Source organism: Terrapene carolina, unplaced genomic scaffold (assembly GCF_002925995.2).
Source record: "Terrapene carolina triunguis isolate 2854851 unplaced genomic scaffold, T_m_triunguis-2.0 Scaffold67, whole genome shotgun sequence".
NCBI classification, from domain to species: domain Eukaryota; kingdom Metazoa; phylum Chordata; order Testudines; family Emydidae; genus Terrapene; species Terrapene triunguis.
Genome location: NW_020664418.1, coordinates 5,124,725 through 5,148,804, shown reverse-complemented (window position 1 = coordinate 5,148,804; position 24,080 = coordinate 5,124,725). Strand labels below are relative to the sequence as shown.

Sequence of the window (24,080 nt, the reverse complement as noted above, 5' to 3'; positions counted from 1 at the left end):
CACACACACACACACACACACACACACACACACACACACACACACAGAGGAGAGCAGAATTCAGGGTTTTCTCCTCCTCCACAGAGGAACAGACTGCAGGGGGTGGGGAAATCTCAATTTGAGCTACTGTTCTGTAAATCCAGAGCAGTTCTGGAGTCACTCCAGATTCACACCAGTGCAATCAGAGATTAGAGCCTGTGCTGTGGGCTTCACGCCCTAGGCCCCAGGAGCTTTGGTGTCAAGAAAAGTCAAGTTTCACCAGAAACAGCTGGGGGGGACAGGGAAACCTACAACATTTAAAGGAACCAGGTTTTCAATAGCAGATAATCGTGCAGTGCTGTTTTGGAAGCCAGATTCACCCCCACAGAACCCCAGGCAGGCAATGCCAAGCTGCCCAGGCCCTGTTTCTCATTTAAACATGGCAGGATGGCTAGCTAGCTTACTCCGTTCCCAGGTTCCATGCCCAGGGACAGTCCAGGAGTTAGATCCCTACATCAGATGTGATGCACAGGATCCTTAGGTTAGCCTCAGACAGACATTCCTCGTCGATGACCCAGATCCTGCCAGAGCCATATTCTCCAGGAGCACCCCATTGGATTTACAACATTGGGCCCAGGGGAGGAATGCCCACCGTGGGTAAATGCCAGGACATGGAGGAGCAGTGTATGTTGGCTCCAGGAGGGGGCTATCGTGTCCTTTACCTGGATCGAAGGCCTCGACGCCCCGATTCAGCAGGCTGATGTCCAGCTGGCAGAAATGGACAGCGTTGTAAAGTGCAGAAATGACCATTCTCCAGACCCCAGCCAGGACCCCCACCAGGACGTTGATGGGGAAGAGCAGGTAGGTCATGATGCAGAGAGCTCGCCTGGAGCAATGAGGCAGAGATGAAACAATAGGGCCAGGAGGCCAAGGAGCCCACTCCACCCTGACAAAGAGCCACTCACTGCAGTAGTGATGCCCAGTGTTAGTCCGGCATACAGCCTGCTATCCCTCCCCAAGGTTTCCACACTGCCAGACTGCTTGGGGAAGCTGAAGGAGGCTGGCAGTGGAGCTTCTGCAGCCCCTTTGGTCCTCCAGGCATCTCAAAGGACTTTACAGACTCTCTGTCAGTGACCACAAAGACAAACACAGCAGCTTTTAGGAGGCTAGCCAGAGCTCACAAGCATGCTGGGAAGTTAGACCTGGTTTTGGGGAGAGAAGGGTTGTTGGCCACTGTGCTCGGGTAATGTCTTGGGCTCACTGCATGAGTTCTCTGGCCTGTGTTCTGCAGGGGACCAGACCAGACAATCAATGGTCCCTGCTCGCCCTAATATCTCAGGAATAGATGAAATCCCCATGTAGCGGGGTGAACGCCCGCTCCAGCCCTGAAGGGGTTGGAAAAGCCCTGCAGAGGGCTGGGGCTGTAAAAAAGAGCCAAACCCCAGCTGATTGGGGAAGTGGCTGCAGCTGGGGCCAAGCCCCAAACTGAGCCACTCAGCCTTATAAGAAGGCCAGGGTAGCCAGAAGCTGAGGAGTCTCCCTCTGACAGGAGAGAGACAGGCCTGGCTGCAGGGAACTCAGCAGGGACATAGAGTGAGGCAGGGGTGGGGAAAGGCCTTGGGGGCTGGGAAGCCCTAGGCCAGCAACTCCCCAGGCTGCAGGGCCTGGTCCTAGGCCCACATAGGTATTGGGGTTGCAGAGGGGCAACCTGAGGGTGGGTAAAGGCAGCCAGTCCAAACTCCTTGTTGCCTGTGATGATTGGCTGATAGACTGCAGTCTGCCCCAGGGCATGGGGGCTAGATGGTGACTGGCAGTAGCCATGACTGAGGTGACATTGGGATAGGGGGTGGGGGTTCCCCTGGGTGGGGAGACCCAGAGAGAGTGGGGTACTGCAAGGGGGGCAGCACCCAAGCCAAGGGCACCGGGGTCTGGGAGGGACAGGTGGGACACCTGGCCTGCAGAAGGTGCTCTGGATGCTGGGTGAGCTAATTCCCAAGATGACCAGCAGGAGGCACTGCAGGGGTGAGTCCATGCCTGATTACACCCCATTTGTTCTTTACTGGAAAGGCAAGACTTTGGAGTGGTGATCACACAGTCCTAGGCATCCTGAGACTTGGTTTGAGGTTCATCCACTGGCTCCACCTCAGCAGTTACCATCCCCTTGACAGGGTGTTGGGAAGCTTCACCAGTGCTGGAGATGTGGGGGTCCTTGGATGGACGGCACTGCCTCATGGCCCTCATGGGCTCACTGCGAGACCAGGAGAGCTCTCAAGCCTTGTGGTGAACACAAGGTGAGGCAGGCTTGGGGGAACTGGAAGCTCAGATGCAGCTCTGGCATTTCATACAGTTCAGCCCCATGTCACCCGGCATACAGGTTTGTTCAAAGCCACGTGCACCAAACCCAGACTAGGTGTCCTACAGCCCCTGAGACCAGAGACAAAGCAGTGTGCATGTTTAGCTTTTCAGCACCCTTTCACCTGTTGGTCAGCTCCTTCTGCAGGTGGTGTTTCTCTAGGAAGTGGAAATGAGCAAGCAAGTTCTGCACGACCACAGCAAGCACCAGCGTCAGCCAGAAGGGCCTGGGCAAGGGAGAAGACAAGGAAGAGGCAGATTCCAGTCAGTGGTTTTGCCTGTCAGTTGTTCATAGAGCAGATGATCTGAATGTTTGGGCCAGGTTATGGTATGGCCTGGAGGAGCCAAATGGGGGGCAGGAGAGGCAGAAGGAGCCCAGCACATGTGCTCAGGGGCTAGACAATTTGCAGCCCCTACGATTATGAGAGCACAGAAATTGCCACTTGCCAGAGTCCTCTGGGGAACAAGGGTGAATGAATTACAGCTCCCTCACAGTGGGATTGGCCTGCCCTAGGGAGGGCAACCATGCTGCTACCCCTTAGGAGCTCCTGGGAACAGGGCAGCCTTGATGCTCAGAGCTTCACAGCACAGTCTGGCCCGTGCTGACTTGTCTGCCCAGTATTATTCCATAGCCCCTGCCACTGGAGGGTGAATCAATGCTTAGCGCTAAGGGAAACCCAAACCATATTTTGATGGTTTGCCATGATGGTCCTGATTTGGCAGAGAATGTGGGTGGGGAGGAGAAGGAAGAGAACTCAGACCACCAGGCCATTAAAAGCATCCATAAATATCAGGGTCAATGCAGCCAGTGTTAGGCCCAAACCAAGCCCCAGGACCAGAGCAGCCCTGAAAAACAGACTTTGGGAAGCTTCAGATTTGGAGCCCTGCTTGCCAGGCCAGGCCAGTCTCTCAACAGCCTCTATGTGTGGTCCCCAAAACACACAGTTGGTCATGGCTGCATGAGAATTGTAGCCCACTCCTTCAGCAGGCAGCAAGGGCCTGATTTTCAGAAACACTGGGCACTGGACAAGTCAGTCTAATGGGTGCGCAATGCCTCCTGTACAAGGAGGGAGCTACACAGGGTAATAATCAGGATGGTGGAATAATCTTTCCTTTAGCCTGGGGTCCACGTCCTCATCTAGAAGATGCAGCTCTAGGGTTGCCACCTGTCCCCAATCCATGGGACAACCCCAACTGTGCCAAAGCTGGTCCTGTTGTACAGAAGGGCAATTGAAGAGCCCCAAATATACCTGCCCCCCCATGGCATTGCATCAGGATGCAGAATCGCAATGATGTTTGGATGGAACATCCTGACATGATGCAGCTGGGCTGTGAAGTTTGTTTCTTCAAGGGCAGCTGGTTAATTTGTCTTTATCACTTGCCCACCAGAGGTCATTTTGTGACTTGACTGAGTATCCCATTCCCCATCTCCTTAGCCCAGAGCTCCCCAGTGCCGCCTGCTGGGTCTGAAGAGCACTTACCACATGTTCTCCAGGATTTTAAACAGATGCATATTTGTGCCTGACTGGAGTGGAATGACCACTAGGAAGGTGAAGCCCACGGTGCAGACAAAGAAAATCACTTGCTGGGTGAGGAGACCTTTGAGAGACAGAGCATCAGCCACAGTGGAAGGGGTAAAAAATTGCCAGGAGAAGGGTGGAGGAGTCACTATCAGTCTCTAGTAAGTGGGCACACCACCACTGATGGTGTTAAGACAGACACATTTCCTCTAACCCTATTTACTCTCTCATTAACATTCCTCAGAGCTGCACCATTATTCCAAGGCCCACCTCCTTTTCCTTATGTGGTTGCACCTCTGCTCTGGGAGATGCCTGGAGTTCGCCTGGCTTTCCACACTACACATCTAGACTGGGGTTATTTCCAAGTAGCCTAAATGAGTTAGGCACTCTGTTGCTATTAAATCTAAATAATTGAAAATCAATGGGAATTGGCCCCTAAATCACCTACATGCTTTTGTAAGTCTCACACCTCATGCACCTAACTCCTTTACGCTGCTTTTAAAAAAAACAAACCTCAACCTAATTCCATTGACAACCTGTTACTTCCCCTCCCACCTATGTGTTAACTTACTAGGTCTACTCTGTCATGTTCTCACACACACACACACAATTCATTAATGGATTTAATTGGGGGATCAGCATTTTCTTACCATGTGGCTCATTAGTCACACTGAGAAGAGCCAGCTCTGGAGTCTGGAACTGTGATTTCTAATAACAATCACACCAAGACCAGTAGGGTCCACAGGACCAATGATTCATTTAACCTGATCTAAGAGGTGAGCAGCTGGAGACCGTACACCACACTGCTAATTCATTCAGCTCACCAATGTAAGGATTTTAAAACTAGGAGTTCAGAAAAGCATCACATTCCCAGCATCAGGATGTGTGACTCGTATGTTCTTTCAGGATCCCTAAGGCAATCTGCCCCCCCACCCCCCGGATCATGAGGGCTACAGGCCTGCCACTTCACTACTAGGGAAAGTGCAGCTTGACAGCCCTGCAGACTGAAGCCCACCACTTATCTACCAGGCAGAGACTGGGCAAGCTTCCCCTTCCACATCTGCAACCCAGCCCATCCTGGGGGGAGGGATAGCTTAGTGGTTTGAGCATTGGCCTGCTAAACCCAGGGTTGTGAGTTCAATCCTTGAGGAGGACCATTTAGGGATCTGGGGCAAAAAGAAAAAATAGTTGGTGATTGGGACTGCTTTGAGCAGGGGGTTGGACTAGATGACCGCCTGAGGTACCTTCCAACCCTGATGTTCTATGACTTAGAAGGCTACTTTTGGGTGGTGGGAAGGGAGTTCAGGCTCCATGGCCAATGCAGCCCTTGGTCTCACTGCTGAAATAGCCAAAAGAGTCAATTAGTGCCTGCCCATTATGGTCAACCTTTGTTTCTGTTCCATTTATCAAAGGTTAATAGGGGTTTAATACAGGGTTACTAAGTCTGTTGGATTTTCCAAGGGGTCATAACTACACCTCTACCTCGATATAACGCTGTCCTCGGGAGCCAAAAAAATCTTACTGCGTTATAGGTGAAACCGCATTATATTGAACTTGCTTTGATCCACCGGAGTGCGCAGCCCCGCCCCGCCCTTCCCCCCCGGAGCACTGCTTTAACGCGTTATATCCAAATTAGTGTTATATCAGGTCGCATTATATCGAGGTAGAGGTGTATGTGTAGCTTCTTCCGATAGGCTTAATGCCATCTATAAACATACCCTACTTATGTCTGGAACATGCTCATGACATCTATTAACCAGGGCTGCTCAAAAGATTTTCCATCAGAGAGGTATCCAGGCCTACTAAACAAGATTTGGGGGAATTTTAAACAAAGGATCCGTCTTCCGTGGAAGGTTCCACTTTTACTGACAAACCAAACTATTTCCATATCCTGGTGTTTGTGCTTCCTGAGTGCTGCAGTTGGTGTCAATCCTGGCAGTTCCAGTGACTGTGAGTGGAGCTCTGCCGATTGACACCAGCTGAGGAGCTGACCCTGCATATCTCAACTATGCCTGAGCGTTTACCTAGAGCCTGTGACAATTCGACTCTTCCCTCCAAAGCCCCAGTGCATGACACCATCTCTTAGGCCTAAGGACCAACAGAGTGTTTGGTTCCTCTTTGAGGAGGAGTTACCCAAGCAGGCGAATGCAGTCTGGAAGCTGGCAAAGCTCATCCAACAGACCAGAGCCTGTTGGGAAGGGCAGAGCATCCGGGCACGGTAGAAGACATCTAGGACATCCCCTCGGTACAGAGCCTTCAGATTGGCCCTGTGGAAAGAGAGGCCAGATAGACCTTTTATGCATCCAAAGGCAGCATGGGAAAGGTGTGTGTAGGGGGGGCATTTTGGTTCCATGACCTGGGTTATCCTAACCCCTGAAGGAGTTCAGAGCAGATGGGTAAGCAACAAAGCTGGTATGAAGGAGAGTATGTGAGAGTCCCTCACTCCACCCATAGGCCCAGTCTCCCCACGTTCCGCTACCCAGGGAGAGGTCAGACAGGGGACAGGGTGGGGGAGACTTGGAAAGCTCTCTCTGGTCCACCATGGTGAGGCTTGGGAACAGAGAGTCAGAAACAGGCTCTCACCTGTGCATCACCAGGGATCTCATCAGCATGGAGAAGGTGAGCAGGCAGGAGAGCACAAGGGAGCAGACATAGCACACTGTAAGGGAGCAGACAGGGACAGCTGTCATTTGAACCAGAGCAATAAAATGGATTGTGCTAGATCCAGAACTGCACCCAGCCACTGCCCACCATTCAATGGACCTTCCCCCACACATCTCCCTGACACTAATTTACAAGTTTATTGTGGCATTTTCATTGCTGCATCTCTAGCGCTGGTGAAAGGTGCCAGAGGGGCAGAACTGGATGACTTCTGGCTCTGTTTATGCAGTCACTGCAACATATGCAAGGGCAGCATCAGGCTTCCCAGCACTGTCCTGTTAGCACACTTCCATCCTGCCCCAGAGGGATCTCCGCTAGCATCCACGGCCCATTCGATCCTCGGCCACTTTGCTAAAACTGGAGGAGGGAAATGGGATGGCGTGATGTGGTTGCCTGTCACCTGGAGAAACCACCTGGTGATTAAGGCACTGGACTGGGACTCAAGTTCAGTTCCTGGCTCTGCTTGTGTGACTTTCCATAACCTTTGTGCCTCAGTTTCCCTACATGTAAAATGGGGAGAATATTTCACTATCTCACAGGTGCATCACATAGATACATTCAGCAGCCTCCCACATGCTCGACTCCTCCAGTGATTGGGTGGGGTGCAAAGAGCCAGGCCAGGCCAGCTTGTATCATGGAACAGAACTCCCACCCGATAGGAATGACAGCTGATAACTACAGACCCACACAGTCACCCTAGGGTTAGAACTCCGCAGCCACAATACGCAGTCTGGCTTTGAGCTAGCCGCTGCCTGATTAGACATCCCCGCCTTCCAGCCTGGTTTGGTGGCTGCAGTGACAGCCTCCAGCTAGGTCATTGAAGACAAGAGTCCATCCCTCCTGGGCTATCCAAGTCCAAAACAAACACGAAAGAGCCGGTCACCCCAGTCTCAAAGCTGTGCCCAGCTACTCCAAGTCTTTTTCACCGTTCAAATCAAGCAGTGAGTGACTCCCAGGGCTCGCTACCTGGAATCTCCCTCTGGGTCTCTGCCCCCCACCCTCTGGCCTGAGTTAGCTATGTGACCTACTCAGCATGTGACTTCACTTCTTTTCTCCACCTGAGAGACGAGCTAAATGTTACAGGTGGGGCAGGACCTCTCTCTCTTTAAAGGACCACTCTCCCAGAGACAGGCTCCATAGTCATTACCGGTCACCCCAGTCAGCCACTCTCTTCCCACCCCCACTCCCTCCCCAAGCACCTAGCGAGTCTACAAAAACGGTTAGACGCTTTCAAAATGTCACAGTAGAAATCAGCCAGCAGAAGTGTGAAAGGAATGACAGGCTGTAAAAATATCTTTGAAAAAGGCGGGGGTGGGTGCTGGGATGGGGAGAGAGATGTCAGGAAGACAATCGCAAGCAGGATTTTTAATGTGTCACTGTTTGCAAAGAAGTGCTGCCATTGTTCTAAGTGCATAAAGGAGAGGCTGACTGAACAAGGGGGGCACCATGCTAGCCAGAGGCAACAGAGCCAAGAGCTCATCTGCCTGTCCTCCTGTTGGGGGCTTTGAATTAGCTAATCCCCCACCCCTCCACACCAGGGCTTTGTAGTTCCGCACTCTAGAAGCCATCTGCTCAATTCCAACACATATCAAAGTCCCCCTGAACAATAGCATCTGTAGCATGGAATTGCTGACTGTGGGTACATTTCTCCTCTTGTCCCCCTTCCCTGCTTGGCATTCACAGCACTCTTTGTTTGCTGGCACGAGACCAGGGTTTTCTTTTCATGTCTCCATCTCTCTGCTTTTGCAGCAGCATCCACATTTTAGAACTCTGCTATGCAGCCTGGTGGGAGTTTTGGCGACCAGGCCTAGAAATTCCAGGCCTGGAAAGAATCAGGAAAAAAGCTGACATCTCCTGCTTGAGTAAGAGGCACACAAACCATTTCAAACAGGGCCAGCTCTGGCTCTCCATCACCACCATATCTCATACGCTTTAGCATCCAAAACCTGCTGTGAGGCAAGGCAGAGCTGTTATCCCCATTGCACTGATGGGAAATGGGGGCAAAGAGAGACTAAGCGACTTGACCAAAGTCACATAGGGGAGCATGTGGCAGAGGAGAGAACTGAACCAGGGTCTCCCAAGTACCAGGCTACTCCCCTAACCTTTGGGCCATCCTCTTCACTGTCCAAGACTCCTTTCGCAGCAGCCCAGTATTCCAGGTTCTAGAGTTTCCCTGTGATTGGAGCCCATTACCACAAACTGACATACAGCCCCTGCACTGAGCCAGCCCACATGGCACACCTTTGCACCTAATGCTAAGAGAAAGCAGGGGAAAGCGTGTGTGTGTTGAGGGGAAATGAATCAGAGGGGAGAAGAAGGAGAGACTTCAGACAGATCATAGCAAAAACCCATGCTCTGGGTCTTTTAGAAGTTGTTAGTGGGAGTAATTTTCAATGGCATCAAAGCACCATTAGGCACTCACCTCCCAGTGACTGGCAACCAGAGTCTTGTTACATTAATTTTCCTGGCATCCTTCCAGAAGACCAGGTCCCCTCCAAATTTCAAACCAACCTCTTGGAAAGACTCAGAGGACAGTGCAGCATTTCAGATCATCCCAATTCCCATGACTACACTCCAGTCTGAAAGTTTTTCCTATCAAACCCCTCCCACCAACACTACCACAGGGGGCCCATGAGATCAGCTGTTGAACCCCAATTCAGCAAGGTACCTACGCACATGCCTCATTTAAGCACTTGAGTAGCGAGACCCCTCGTATGCTTCTCTAGGCATGTGCTTTGATACCTTGCTGAACTGCGGCCTCAAGGCAGACCCACAGTCCAATGATGTCAATGAAGAGACTCCCATTGACTTCTTTGGATCAGACTTTTGAACTTTTAATCTCTTACATCCAGGAACTTCTCTTCCAGTACCAACCACACCCCACCTCCCTGCATACCCACAAACAATGGGATTAGCAACACACTCAGGAGCAGGGACAGAACCCAAGAGTCACGGCGCTCACACTCCTGTTTCAAACATTACATACCGCTTTGCAAGCCAGTCTAGCTGATGGTCACCGCCCTGCTACACAGGGACAGATGGCTCAGTGACTGACTGGTGCCCTTAGTTCCATTTAGTTAGTTATTTTTACTTATTAAAAGGAGATAGACAAAACAAACCCAAGCAGCTGCTGCCCTCTCACTCTGGGGAGCTGGGAGTTTGCTTTGGTCTGTGCAACTTTGCGCTAGTTGAATGGGAAGAGTTGATATTTAAATGTTAAGAGGTCAGGAATTCTTTGGTGCATCTTGATCTGAGGGTAAGTTTCAGTATCACAGAGACAAATGGCCTGTTTCTTGGGTAGTCTCAGCAGAGAGCTCCAGGATGGAGGAGTGTGTAAAGTCGGGGGAGGAAGGAGAGGCATATAGACTGAATACCCCCTTCAAGCTTTCTTTGCCATCGTCCATGCTGTACCAGACAGAGGCCTTTGGGCCTCTACACAGACAGCCCAGGATTTAGGCAGGGAAACGGGACTGGGATCATGGGCACCCTCAGCATCAAGCTTGACAGACTTGGAGAGACTCACCTTCCAGTGACCAGAGATAGTATCTGACTGTGTCTAGCTCCCGCTCCATGTCTCCAGGGACACCGCCCGGGTTCTCCGAGGGCACGACACCAAACTGAACCAGCAGGACGGTGATTTCCTTCGTCATCCCTGCCCTCACTATCTGAATGTTGGGGATGAAGACGACGAGCAGCAGCAAGGCCACCTGTGAGCCAAAAGCCTAGTGAGCACTACAGACAGTGTGCAAGGGAGTGTTCTCATGCACATACACCAACAACCTGCCCACCCCCACTGTGGTAAACTCCCGCCCCAGAGCAGCTGCTGATCACATCCTGGACACTGCCATGGAGTGGAGGAAGCAAGGGGGAAGTGGGTGCCAGAGCCTCAGACACAATGGAAAGGTGACAGCAAGAAAAGGGTTAAAAACTCCAGTCCGGTATGCAAACTAGGACTGGCCTGAGGCTGCCAGGGCAGGAGTCCTCAGTTCCAGTCTCTTACTCACTGCGCTGGCAGGAGCACACCAAATGAACACCAACAGAGAGAGCTGTGGGCATCTGCCACGTCTGGCCCTGCTGCAGATGGAAAGCAGGGCTGTGACCAGAGCCTGGTCCTTGCTGAAGCTGATCACCCTGCCACGGCACAGTGACAGCAGCAATGAGTACAGAGGGGTGCTGCAGGCTCCATCAGGCAGGAGTGACCCTTGGGACAATGCAGCCTGTCACTGAGGTTAATCCTGCTTGCTCCCGGGAGAACCCTCGCAGTGCCCACGGCAAGCCACAGAAGGGGTGGGACGGGTGGGGAAGCCTGGCAGTTGGATGGGGCTGCCCATCTTGCTTCCCCACTCACATAGAATGTAAGTAAGGCATGGGAAACAACAGGACAGGCGGTCATGGCCAACCACAGGCCCAGCAGGGGCATTGCTACAGGCTTACCTGGTAAACAGCAATCACAGCTGTGGTTACAGAGAGAACCAGCTTCAGAGGAACCTGGAACCCTGAAATCCCAGAATGATAGGGGGACATATGAGACAGGAGACCAATTCCAGCCTGGGGCTTACGAGCAGCAGGGTGGCAAGTTAGCAAAAGGCATCCATCTGAGCTTCCATTCCTTCACAGTGTCAGTCACTCTCGCCATCCATCCAGTTTCATTATATCCGTTCATAGCTGTCTGACCCCTCTCCTTCCACTCAAAAGCATCCCCACCACTATGGTTTCATCCAGGCCTTCCTCAGTGCATCCAGATTCCACCCATCCACTCGTCTGTCGATGCACCAACAGTCAACTGAACTGCTAAACAAGTGCATGAGGGAAGAAGCCTAATGACACAGAAACCTTCATGCAATCTGGGACACAAGGATATTATGCCAATGGAGTTAGCACTCTCCTTGCAATGCCCCAAATTTCCTCTCACAAAGATGACAGTTCATGCAAATTAAGAAGTTGTGCATATTTAGGATGGCAGCTGCCTCGGCATAGATGCTTTGAGAGAGAGAGCCAAGAAACACAGTTACTTCACATGGGAGGAAGTCTGGTGCCAGAGACCCTGATATGCCTAAGAGCGCATTAGAAGATCTTGTCATACGGTACCTTCCTGGGGTGTGTAGATGTAAGAACGTAAATACATCTGGGCCCTCGAGAGGAGACTTACTTTCCTGGAGCTGGAAGAGGAAAAATTGCGATGAGTCAGGTATGAAACATTGTCCCAGAACAAAAGCACTGCTTTGGTTTTTAACGCTTATCGATCAGCACCAACAGCCTTCCCTCTTGGGTGGAAATTCTGATGAAGCTAGTACACACAGTTCTGCCAATACACCTCAGTCCTGACTTGTAGCATGCAAGCCACTCCAGCCCCAGGCTCCCCATGCACAGCCCGGCCAATGCATGTGGTCCTGAGCTTACCACCTCCTCAGCTACTCGAGAACAGCTTCCTTTCTGAACAGCAGCAAATAGCACTGTTCAGAGCACCGTTTCTCAACCTTTCTGGGCCAGCCACCCCTCATTTGAAGTCAAAATTGTCAAAATGCCCTTACATTTGGTATAAGAGTAAAGAAGTGTCAATGATAACAAGAGTAATGGAATCCAAAGTCAGAAGGGACCAGTGGGATCGTCTAGTCTGACCCTTCTATGAGATGGGCCATAGGACTGCCCTGAATTCCTTTGTGAACTACAGCATGATGGTCATATATGAAACCCAGTATAGATTACATTTACACCTATAATGTGTGTGTTTTGAGAGAGTGACAGAATACTTGACGTTGGAGGGTAACAGTGTGTGGAGAGGGGAGAGAGAGATTTTCTTTGCTTTAGACTGTAATGAAGTTTTCAGTGTCTCATAACTAAGGCTGCGAGTTTGTCACGGAGGTCATGGAATCACGGAAAGTCACGGAATCCATGACTTCTGCAGCCGCTGGTGCAGCTGGCCTGGGGGCTGCCTGAGCAGCATGGGCGGCCCCTGGGCCAGCAGCACCGGTCGCTGTTGGGGCAATCTCGGGCCACCGCCCATCCCACCCCCCAGCAGGAGTTTGGGTAGGGGGCTCAGGGCTGGGGTTGGGGCACGGGAGGGGGTGAGGGATCTGGGTGGCGCTTACCTCGGGGGGCTCCCCGGAAGTGGCGACATCCCTCAGCTTCTAGAGGGAGGCGCAGCCAGGAGGCTCTGCATGCTGCCTCTGCCTGCAGGGACCACCCCCGGAGCTCCCATTGGCCACGGTTCCTGGCCAGTGGGAGCTGCAGAGCTGGTGCTCAGGGAGGAAGCAGCGCGCAGAGCTGTGTGGCTGCACCGCCACCTAGGAGCTGAGGGATGTCACCACTTCCAGGGAGGCACAAAACCCAACACCCTTTCCTGGCCCCTTCCCCCTACTCACTCCATCCCCGCTCCCACTGTTGCTCGCTCTTCCCCTCTCTCCCTCACTTTCACTGGGCTGGGGCAGGGGGTTGGGGTGTGGGAGGGGGTGAGGGCTCTGGGGTGGGGCCTGGGATGAGGGGTTTGTGGTGCAGGATGGGGCTCCGGGCTGGGGCAGGGCATTGGGGTGCAGGGGGGTCTGACCTGGGGTGGGGGTTCGGGTGTGGGAGGGGGTTCCAACCTGGGGCAGGGGGTTCGGGCTCCGGCCAGGCGGCACTTACTTCAGGTGACTCCCAGTTGGCAGCGCAGCAGGGCTAAGGCAGGCTCCCTCCTTGCCCTGACTCCATGCTGTTCCCACCATGTCCAGCTCCTAGGCAGAGGGGCCAGGCGGCTCTGCGCAGTGCCCGCACCCACAGGTGCTGCCCCCGCAGCTCCACTGGCCATGGTTCCAAGCCAACAGGAGCTGCAGAGGCGGTGTTCAGGGTGTGGGCAGTGCACGGAGCTTCCCTGGCTGCCCCTGCACCTAGGAGCCAGACATGCCGGTCACTTCCGGGAGCTGTGTGGAGCCAGGGCAGGCAGGGAGCCTGCCTTAGCCCCGCTGCACCGCCGACCAGCTTTTAACGGCCTGGTCAGCAGTGCTGAACGGAGCCGCCAGGGTCCCTTTTCGACCAGGCATTCTGGTTGAAAACTTGATGCCTGGCAACCCTAGTCCCCCCCTCCTCTTCCCCAGCACCCCCACCTGGGCTGACCCCCCCGCCTCCCCAAGCACCCATGGTGCACCCAGGCCACCCCCCTCCCCAAAGATTTAATCGGGGTATATAGTACAAGTCATGGACAGGTGATGGGCTGTGAATTTTTGTTTACTGCCTATGACCTGTCCATGACTTTTACTAAAAATACCTGTGACTAAAACGTAGCCGTACTCATAACCCCCCATTGCGTTTAGTGACCCCCTAGAGGGTCACAACCCCCCAAGTGAGAAACACTGGATTAGAGCCAGGCAGAGTTCCTGCGGAAGAGGAAGAGCATTGTTTTGGCCGTACCTTCTTTTGTGTGTTCTTTTGGCCAGGATAGTCTTCAGGTATTCATTATAATAGCCACTCCCTACAACCTTAAAGAAAGCAGCACAAAAGCCCACTTGTTATTTGGATACAGGACACAGTCAGATGCTTGAATCAACACTATGGTTCTCTCTCCTTAGAGTGGTTATCTACAAAGGCCCTATAGGTAGCCCTGTGCTCAAAGGTTTCCATCTTTGTCCAATTCTTGCTTCCCTTTTGTCCCCTGTCTGAAGAAAACCCTTCCCTATATACATTCTTTAGGGAAAGCATTGCACCATCTACTGGCAGCCTCCAATATTGAATTCATTCAACACTAAGGCAAGGTCTACACTATGGGGGGCGGGGGGTCGACCTAAGATATGCAACTTCAGCTATGTGAATAGCGTAGCTGAAGTTGCGTATTTTAGGTCGACTTACCTGGCTGTGAGGACGGCGGCGAGTCGACCGCTGCCGCGCCGCCGTCAACTCCGCTTCCGCCTCTTGCCGCGGTGGATTTCCGGAGTCGATGGCAGAGCCATCGGGGATCGATTTTATTGCGTCTTCACTAGACGCAATAAGTTGATCGCCAATAGATTGATTGCTACCCACCGATCCGGCGGGTAGTGAAGACGTGCCCCTAGTATCTTCCTTCAAATAGAGAGTCATTAAGCAGTTGCATTCAACTATAGAAATAAAACTTCCCCACCAAGAAGTGTTACCCAATCCCCATTTTAGATGAACAGTTTTTATTGCCATTTTGCAACAAAACATTTGAGTTAATCACTCCAGAAGAAAACTGACTCATTCACTAGAGCCTAAATATCAATCTAGATGTGAGGATAACAGGCTCCAATCCGGAAGACCATGTTGATACCAAACCGACCAAAAGGAAAACACTCAGTCCAATGCTGAGAAACACTGGGAGTAGAATTTAGATGAACTAGAAGGTTCTTTAGACTAAATCCAGGATTTGGTATAACACTAAGAAATCTGCAAGGTGTAGATTTGTTTGTATTTTGGGTTGGGGGTCAGGGAGGGAGTGTGTGTTATTACATTTTTAAATAGGTTTCCCCCCATATCCTCTAAACAAAGGTTGTCTGATCCTAAGGGATTATCCCCTACTGCCATGAAAACCTAGGGGGCAAACAATGAGACACCAGTTCTGGGCTGAATGGGACCCATTGATGCCTAAGCTTTTTGAGCTAAGGAGATTATACAGAAGAGAGATTTTCTTTCCCTCCAAATACAACAAGAAAAAAACCCAGAACCATCAAACCCGCTGCCCTCTGGGGCACTCGTGGGCACAGCCAGTGTGCCAAGAGCTGGCAGCTAACACGTGGATACCTGGGGAACTTGGGATACAGAGGTGGCAAGTGGCAGGGGCTCAGCCAGAGGGAGCAGGTAGGGAATAGGCAATACTCCCAGCAAAGGTTCAAGAATTAGCATTGACAGCACCTATGCTGAAGTAGGAGGGGCAGACATTTAGAACAAGTTAGACTAATTGCCTTCTTTCCTTGCAGCCCAGAATGATGGCAGCAGATGGCTTCCATAGCCTGGATCATTCCAAGACAACTCAAAATGGGAGTCTTCCCTTGCTGAACAACACCCAGCTGCTTTGCTCTCATCACAGGAGGTTTGTTATGCATCAGAGGTGCTGGAACAATTTTTATAGTGGAAATGCTGATGACAGAAGCTATGGAAATCATGTATTTGGTGTTTTTTATTACTACTTCAAGCCAGGGGGTGCAGCAGCACCCCTAGTTCAAGCACCACTGTTATGCACTGAACTTCAGCCACACTCCTCTTACTCTGGAAGATCTAGGGAAGGACAGGAGCACCTTGGGCATTGGTGGGAGCAACTAAAGTACCAAATGGCAGCATTATGGGACTCTGACTGAAGCGGAGTTCCAAGGGGTAGGATACTGGGAGGTGACCAAGCACCAATAGAACAGATGCATTAAAGATTGATAACTCAAGCTTGGGAGATGAGCACCTTCCAATCCTTCTTGCATGTAATGACACTTGGCTGGGGTGCAATCAGGATGTTGCAAGGAAAGAGGAAGTTCAGTGTCTTTTCAAACAGGGCTAATGCTGGATGTGGAGGAAGGCTGCCTGCTAGGCCCATAGAATCTTAGAATATTAGGGTTAGAAGTCATCCAGTCCAACCCCCTGCTCAAAGCAGGACCAATCCCCAGACAGATTTTTACCCCAATTCCCTAAATGGCCCCCTCAAGGACTGAACTCACAACCCTGGGTTTAGCAGGCCAATGCTTGAACCACTGAGCTATCCCTCCCCCTGTGACAGCAGAGAGGAGATAAAATAGGAAGGTTTGTTGGCTTGGAAGAATGATTAAAAAGTAACTTAAGTGATTGCAAACCCCAGAGTAGGGGGTGGGTAGGTGGGAAGTGACGAACACAGAATCCGGGACAGGGTTTACTGGAGAGTCAACAGAACTGAGTGAAGAGGCTCAGCAGGTTGGCTCAAATGAACATATAAAAGCTTGATTTTCAGTTGACACCCTTAGGTTTGCAAGCTCATGGGGACATTGACTTCCTCCGCTTTCTGGGCAAGCCAAAAGTTCCCCTAGAACAGCCTCTTCCCCACCATTCCAGCTTCTGATCTTAGCTGGAGCCCAGAAGTAATGAAATACCAGGGGGGAAAGCTAATCAAATATTTGCAGAATTTGGACTAGAGCAGTGGTTCTCAAACTGCGGGTCAAGACCCCAAAGTGGGTTGCAACCCAGTTTTAATGGGGTCACCAGGGCTGGCATTAGACTTGCTGGGGCTCAGGGCTGAAACCAAAGTCTGAGCCCCACCACCCAGGGCTGAAGCCCTCAAGTTTCGGTGCCCTGCAGGGCGGCAGGGCTTGGGCTTTGGCCCCCGAGCCCGGGGCAGCGGGGCGCAGGCTTTGGCCCCCCTTCCTGGGGTCATGTAGTAATTTTTGTTGTCAGAAGGGGGTTGCGATACAATGAAGTTTGAGAAACCCTGGACTAGAGGCTCTGTTCACAGCGTAGTGTTTAGCTAAGTCAGTTCCTGAAGCCTAACCCTACAGAAACACACAGGGCCACCTTTGCAGAGCCTGCCTCTGGTTTTCACCCAGCCATTTCTAGCCGCTCAGCTGATTAAGCCTGCAAATGAGATACAGACATAAATAGCATGTGAGCAAGTGATGCACTCGGAAGCACTCGGTTTGCGCACATAGATAATCATCCCAGTGTGCAAAGTTGGATGCGGAAAGTGTGCCTTACAATTGGAGAACTTGGGTGGCCCCATTCGACCCTAAGGGCTTGTCTACACTTGAAAGTTATTTTGGATTAGGATGGTGCGTGAATTTTAAAAAGTCACACAGTAGCTATTCAGGAGCAAGAGTGTGTCCACAAAGGGAACTACTGCAAGTAAATTTCCCTATAGATAAGCTCTAAGTAGAAGGCCAGACAGATGTGGAAACAATATGAGAAAACCATCAGGCAGAGTGATGACTAGTCAAAAGCATTCAGTGACCATGGACTTCAGAGAACCAAGATCAGTACCTCAGGCATTTTCACTACAAAATGGGGATGATCTATTTCGCACATAAAAACAGGAGAGTCCTGCTATTAAGAAAAAAAATGTATACACATGGCATTTAAAGTATTGCAAAACTGACCAGATTTCATGCCAGTAAGACAATACACTCCAAAATGTGTTTTAAAAGACATAAAATACAGGCAATGGCATATTTCTTGAAAGTTGTCTGATTCATGCCACATTTTTTGTCTCTTCTATGGCCACATCTGCTCTGCTGGGCACATCTTCAGCTCTGGTCACAGACACTAAAGTCTCATTCACTAATTAATTAGCTCACACACATGATCAAAATTTGAACCAATAACTGGTACATAACTGTTGCACAGGAGTGGAACTAACATAAGGGGGGGGGGGAATTGATATTTTCTTTGACTCTTAGAGTAAACATAGCATAGATCCAACAGGAAGCTGCAGTGCATTACCTCTCTAGCAGCTGGTTTCTCCTGTGTGAAGCTCCTGACAAGCAGCACTGGATACCAAATGCTCAGGACAACGAGGCAGAGGATAATAGGAACATAAGACAGCAGGGAATAATACCTGTAAATCTGGAGAGAAGGGGACAGCTGATAAGTGTGGTTATCACTTCATACTTCAGCACAAGCCTGTACATAGGTCACAGTACATAGAATACTACAACTTCCTGCTCCTGTTTCCCCTCCATCCAAAGAGTTCAGATTCACAGTCTAGGGTTCCTCAGGTGCTTGCAGATACCCAGAATGCAGCAGTAGCCAAAAGCCTTTTTCCATCTGCATTGGGTTAGGAGGTTGCAAGGGCTCTGCTCCGATGTGGCCTGCACTACATTTATGCCCACCTTCGGCTCCTTCAAGAAGAAGCTGACTTGAGGCTTCACCGTGAAAGAGAGTCTCCCAATTCCAAGCATCAGCCATTCATCCCCACTCCCTTTCCACTTACCTGGAGGCGTCTTTAGTAGCTGATTTGACCAGGAAGGAAGAACAATGCTCATGTTATGCATCTCGTTTGCATTTACCTTGGGCGACTGAGGGCAGTCCACTTTCTGCCAGATATGGACCACACAGTGGCACCAGGAGAGCAAGCAGCCTACGAAGTACCCGGCTCGGTGTCGGATTGTGGCGCATGCAATTAAAGGATAATAGAAGGCAGGGTAATAGAGTAAAGCCATGATCTTCCAGTACTCTAGACAAGGGTGGGGGGAGAGAAAAAACAAAATTGCAGAGCTCTCAGTAGAAGGATTAATAGGCAAAGTGATGCCCTTGACTTGCATATGGGGTTAAGAGGAGACATTAAGCCACCCAAAGCTGGAGACTGGAAATCTAGTCCATGCTAACGGCATGCAGGGACAGCCAGCGATGGCACCTCTCTTCCTCTTGGCACCACCATCACACAAGGGCTTCCCATCAGCCTGCCCCATGCAAAATGCTCACTGGATGAGACCTTAGCGGTGCTGCCTTCGCTTAGCAGAGTTTAACTGCCGGGATGCCTTCGCTTTGCCATATGAAGCTCAAATGAACCCTCACCTTTTAGATCAAGGCGCTTCCCCTCCAGCCCCAGTTGGTTTTGTTTGGTTCATTTCAGAGGAACTCAGCATCTGCAGCTCCCATTCACATCAACTGGAGCTCTGGCTTCCCAGTGTCTCTACGGCAGGCCCCACCAGTACTAATGCAAGTGATGGATCGGCAGTACTATGCAGAGCCTGACAGAGCACAAGGCTGCTTCACAAAGTTTGGCCTGAGTCACAACAGCCCTGGCTTTTCCAACAAAGCCCCGCCCCCTCCTCCCCCAGTTGTAAAATGGTCCATTGTTAGCAGTAGCACACGCTGTCTGAAAATCTGGAGTACGTTCACACTGATCTGTGTGCAAGAGGACATGCAATAGATTGGCCAAATGTTGCCTAGGGGCAGGGCCAGGGAGGGCCCCAACACATTTAAAATATTAAAACAAACAAATGTGTGCGTGGGGGGAAAAGTAGCCAAAAAATGTAGACAGTTATTCAGAGTATCACCCAGTTAGAGGAAAGCCTGCACCGGATCTGAACGAGATCCCTGTGCCCACTTGGGACAGCCTATGGGGACAGCCCTGGCTTCTGAGGGTCCCAATGGATTGAAACAGCAAAACATCCGCGAACTTCAGAAAGGGATGGCCCAGTGCCACCTGCATTACCTCGACTACGCGGGGAGGAGCTGGCAATGAAAGGCAGGGGGTCGGTATCCAGCACCAGCACACAAATAGAAGAGAAGAGGATTCCAAACACTGCTGCCACCAGCCCCTGGTGGCCCTCCGCCTCCAAGAAATTCACAGGGCTGCAACAATCGGGGGGGAGGGGGAGAGAAAGAAGAGGGTTAGAATGAGAACAGATAGGGTGCCCCTCACCCCCACCTCCCCATGGAGACCACCTTTCCCTCTGCTGCAGACAGTTTGAGAGAGAAGGGCACAGTGGTTTGGGGCACCACATCCACCTGTCTCTGCCACAAAGGGTAACCACTAGGTGTATCACACAACAGCTGGGCTAGGGGAGTTACCACAAAGCCCCCATTGAGTGACCAGTGGGATGTACCTGTGTGTCCCATTTTCCAGCACTGCTCATCGCCAAGGTATCTGGATGGGTCCCCCATGCCCTTTGTTTAGCTGGAAGAAACTGAGCCCCAACCTGACCCTGCCATAGCCATACGCTGGGCTTCTCTGAGCTGCCCTAAGGACACAGGTGGTTCTTCACGGTCATTGCTGAGTGTCCCTGTCACATTTGCAGGGAACATGGAGCTGCAACCTCTCTCGGGGGTGGATAATTCTTATTTCTACTGCCCCAAAGGCATGCATGGTGATTTACAGACTAAACAGTAAGATCATGGGAATTCATGATCCATATGGTTCTGTGGATATGGGGAAAGTGGTGCATGTGATATATCTTGACTTTATCAAAGCTTCTGATATGGTCTCCCACAGTATTCTTGCCAGCAAGTTAAAGAAGTATGGATTGGATGATTGGACTATAAGGTGGATAGAAAGCTGGCTAAATCATCGGGCTCAACGGGTAGTGATCAATGGCTTGATGTCTAGTTGGCAGCCGGTATCAAGCAGAGTGCTCCAGGTGTCGGTCCTGGGGCTGGTTTTGTTCAACATCTTCATTAATGATCTGGATGACAGGATGGATTGCACCCTCAGCAAGTTCACAGATGACACTAAGCTGGGGGGAGAGGTAGATACGCTGGAGGGCAGGGATAGGGTCCAGAGTGACTAGACAAATTGGAGGATTGGGCCAAAAGAAATCGGATGAGGTTCAACAAAGACAAGTGTAGAGTCCTGCACTTAGGACGGAAGAATCCCATGGACTACTACAGTCTGGGGACCGACTGGTTAGCAGCAGTTCTGCAGAAAAGGACCTGGGGATTACAGTGGACAAGAAGCTGAATATGAGTCATCAGTGTGCCCTTGTTGCCAAAAAGGCCAACGGCATATTGGGCTGTATTAGTAAGAGTATTGCCAGCAGGTCGAGGGAAGTGATTATTCCCATCTATTCGGCACTGGTGAGGCCACACCTGGAGTACTGCGTCCAGTTGTGGTCCCCCCCACTACAGAAGGTATGTGGACAAATTGGAGAGAGTCCAGAGGAGGGCAATGACAATGATTAAGTGGCTGGGGCACATGACGTGTGAGGAGAGGCTGAGGGAACTGGAGTTATTTAGCCTGCAGAAGAGAAGAGTGAGGGGGGATTTGATAGCAGCCTTCAACTATCTGAAGGGGGGTTCGAAAGAGGATGGAGCTAGGCTGTTCTCAGTGGTGGTAGATAACAGAACAAGAAGCAATGGCCTCAAGTTGCAGTGGGGGTGGTCTAGGTTGGATATTAGGAAACACTATTTCACTAGGAGGGTGGTGAAGCACTGGAATGGGTTACCTAGGGAGGTGATGGAATCTCCATCCTTAGAGGTTTTTAAGGCCTGGCTTGACAAAGCCCTGGCTGGGATGATTTAGTTGGTGTTGGTCCTGCTTTGAGCAGGGCGTTGGACTAGATGACCTCCTGAGGTCTCTTCCAACCCTAATCTTCTATGATCAGGGCTGCCACATGAATGGCAGAGTGACTCAGAAGCAACCATTCTGGTCATAGCTCTTAGTTTGCTTACAGAAAAGCTTCCCCATGCTCTTAGGTCACCCTGGTGGGGGAAGAGGAGTGGAAGGGGGGAAAGCCATGAAAGCAGTAAAGAGAAGAAAGTTCAGGTCAGGTTAGATAAAGCTCCAAACTTTAAAATTCTTATTGTGAACTTGGAGATAGCTGAAAATTTTGACTAGAAAGCGCCTGATCCAGCCCTTCCTGCTCTAGCCTGGGGTCTGAAATGCAGCCTTGAATTCCGCATCTGCCATTTCACCTCCTAGCCTAGTTACATGCCATGCTGTAAAGTCCCAAGGTGCCAATCTACCCAACAGCCGACTTTCTGCAAATCAGAACACTAGATAAACCAAGGGCTAATAGGTGCACCCACCGAACTGTGCTCACAGTCTTTTCGGATGGCAAAATCAGAGACAGTTGAGGAATCGGGGCCATTGAGAGATTTCAGCAATTCCAGTCTGAACAGCATCAGGGAGTGCAGAGTCACATGAAAACAAATGTAAACCTCAGCCAAGGTTGCTTGTGGGGCAAAGGGAGCAATGTTGGTGGATGTGTGCAGAGGTGTGGATATGGGGTTATTCTGGGTACCTCAGCAGTCCAGGTGCTCCATTCCAAGAGCTTTTATAGAGGCTCTTGCGTTTCACCAACAGAGACAAGACTATCAGCACGGCCAGCTGCAAAGAGAGCCAATGACAAATAATCAAAACAGTGAAAGTACCTATGAGGGTGCAAACCTCTGGCCCCATCTCTTTAAACACTGACCCCATGGGTGGATGTGTGGGGATATCAGATAACCAATGAGGTGTGCAGCTGTGCAAGAAGGTGCCAAACAGAGAGATGCTTATAGGTCTAAGCAACAGGGAATCAACAGTGGGCAATAAATCAGTCCCTGCCCGAGAGGGCTTGCGGCTCCCACGTGCAGGTAGGTGAAGCAACTGAATAAAGGGCAGGAACAGTTCGTGTGGCACAGACTGAACCAAAGAACAAGAAAGGGAGCTAGATCCTCAGCTGACGTACATCTGTAGCTCCCATTGACTGTACCGGAGCCAGGCTGATTTATACACATGAGCTGAGGATCTGGCCCTTATCCGCACCCCAGTATTTGAACAGATATAGAACAAAGTGGATCAATACAGTCTCTTGCCACCTCATTCCTTGTAACCTCTCTTCCTTCCTCCATCACTTCAGTGGTTTTACCTTAGATGCACTGTCCTTTTGTGATAATAGTCCCGTTTCCAGGACACCAGATCCATCCCTGTGGTGGGTGGCTCTACTTAACCTTGTGGATATACAGGCTCAACTAGTTCTGCTAGGGCCACTTAGGCCCTAGCATGAATTTCTAATTCTCTCTGTTGAAGGGAAGCATGATCAGCGATGGGGGAACTCCAGAGAGGTCCAGAGGACTGCCCAGTCATTTGGGTCTTTCTCCCAACTACTCCAAACTTCGGGTGGTGGTGACCAAATGTCATTACCAATTAGTGCCCAAGTGAGTGGCCTGGGTGAATAGTTGCGGGCAAAGAGGATTTCAGTGAAGTTCTAGTGGACAGGTGTCTATCTTGCAAAACTACTACTGTTATTGGCATGCTTCCTGGGAGCCTTTGAAGAGGGGCCAAAAGCTGAGTGGGACACAGGGACCAAATTACCCTAAAAGCAATACCTTGGGCAGCAGGTGGAAACATGAAGTACAGGCTGCAGCAGATCATCTGTTCTTCACCTGCTTCCACAATTGACAGCTCTGCTGAGTTAAACCGCCAATCCCCACATGACAGAAACAGGAGCAGTGCAGGCACTCATATCACGCTCATGAGCGTGGCTCACAGATTAAGGCCAGAAGGGCCCTTGATGGTCATCTGACCTTCTGCATGGTCCCAGCCAGAGAAGCTCCCCCAGTAATTACTGCCTCAATGACACAGACGGACAGATAAGACTTCCCTCCGAAGGCTGCACAAACCCCAGCCTCATCCAAAGATGGAATCTCTGCAGATACTTACAGATATAGGAGCCATGCAGGTGTGATAAAGACGGTAGGGGATGGTGGGATCGCAGGCTAGGATAACATTAGGAAGCATACTGAAAGAAAATAAATAAAGCCACTCAAAATACATTCATTACATAAAGGAGGAGCAAAGACTTATGTAATCACATGTCCTATGCCTAGAGGAGCTTGAGGAGAATTCTGTAGTAGATGTCCTTCCAGCCTCAAGGGGAAAGTATATTTTTTATTCCCCATTGATTGCACTTGTGTCAATAATTTAGCTATGCCTACAAAAAGCTTGCCTTCTGCAGAGCAGCCCGGGGGATGCTAGGTAGATTTTACATCATAGTTTAAATATATTCCACTAATAGGAAAGGATACGTATGGTAATTCCTCACTTAACATTGTAGTTATGTTCCTGAAAAATGCTACTTTAAGCGAAATGATGTTAAATGAATCCAATTTCCCCATAAGAATTAATGTAAATACAGGAGGTTAGGTTCCAAAATTTTTTTTGCCAGATAAAAGACTATATATATATATATATATATATATATATACACACAT

General features: G+C 50.6%; 1 protein-coding gene across 1 annotated transcript in view; it reads right to left on the bottom strand.

The window, feature by feature from the left end:
* Positions 1-24,080, bottom strand: part of STRA6 (stimulated by retinoic acid 6) — a 42,307-nt gene that overhangs the window by 2,071 nt on the left and 16,156 nt on the right. The window contains exons 2-15 of the mRNA XM_024215145.1: positions 23,530-23,608; positions 22,127-22,212; positions 19,600-19,739; positions 18,449-18,615; positions 17,883-18,005; positions 13,896-13,963; positions 11,601-11,671; positions 10,947-11,008; positions 10,036-10,219; positions 6,435-6,510; positions 5,985-6,118; positions 3,813-3,930; positions 2,457-2,558; positions 702-865 (exon numbers count right to left, since the gene is read on the bottom strand). Of these exons, the coding sequence (XP_024070913.1) occupies positions 702-865; positions 2,457-2,558; positions 3,813-3,930; positions 5,985-6,118; positions 6,435-6,510; positions 10,036-10,219; positions 10,947-11,008; positions 11,601-11,671; positions 13,896-13,963; positions 17,883-18,005; positions 18,449-18,615; positions 19,600-19,739; positions 22,127-22,212; positions 23,530-23,608 (1,574 nt within the window). The remainder of the gene's footprint in view (positions 1-701; positions 866-2,456; positions 2,559-3,812; positions 3,931-5,984; positions 6,119-6,434; positions 6,511-10,035; positions 10,220-10,946; positions 11,009-11,600; positions 11,672-13,895; positions 13,964-17,882; positions 18,006-18,448; positions 18,616-19,599; positions 19,740-22,126; positions 22,213-23,529; positions 23,609-24,080) is intronic.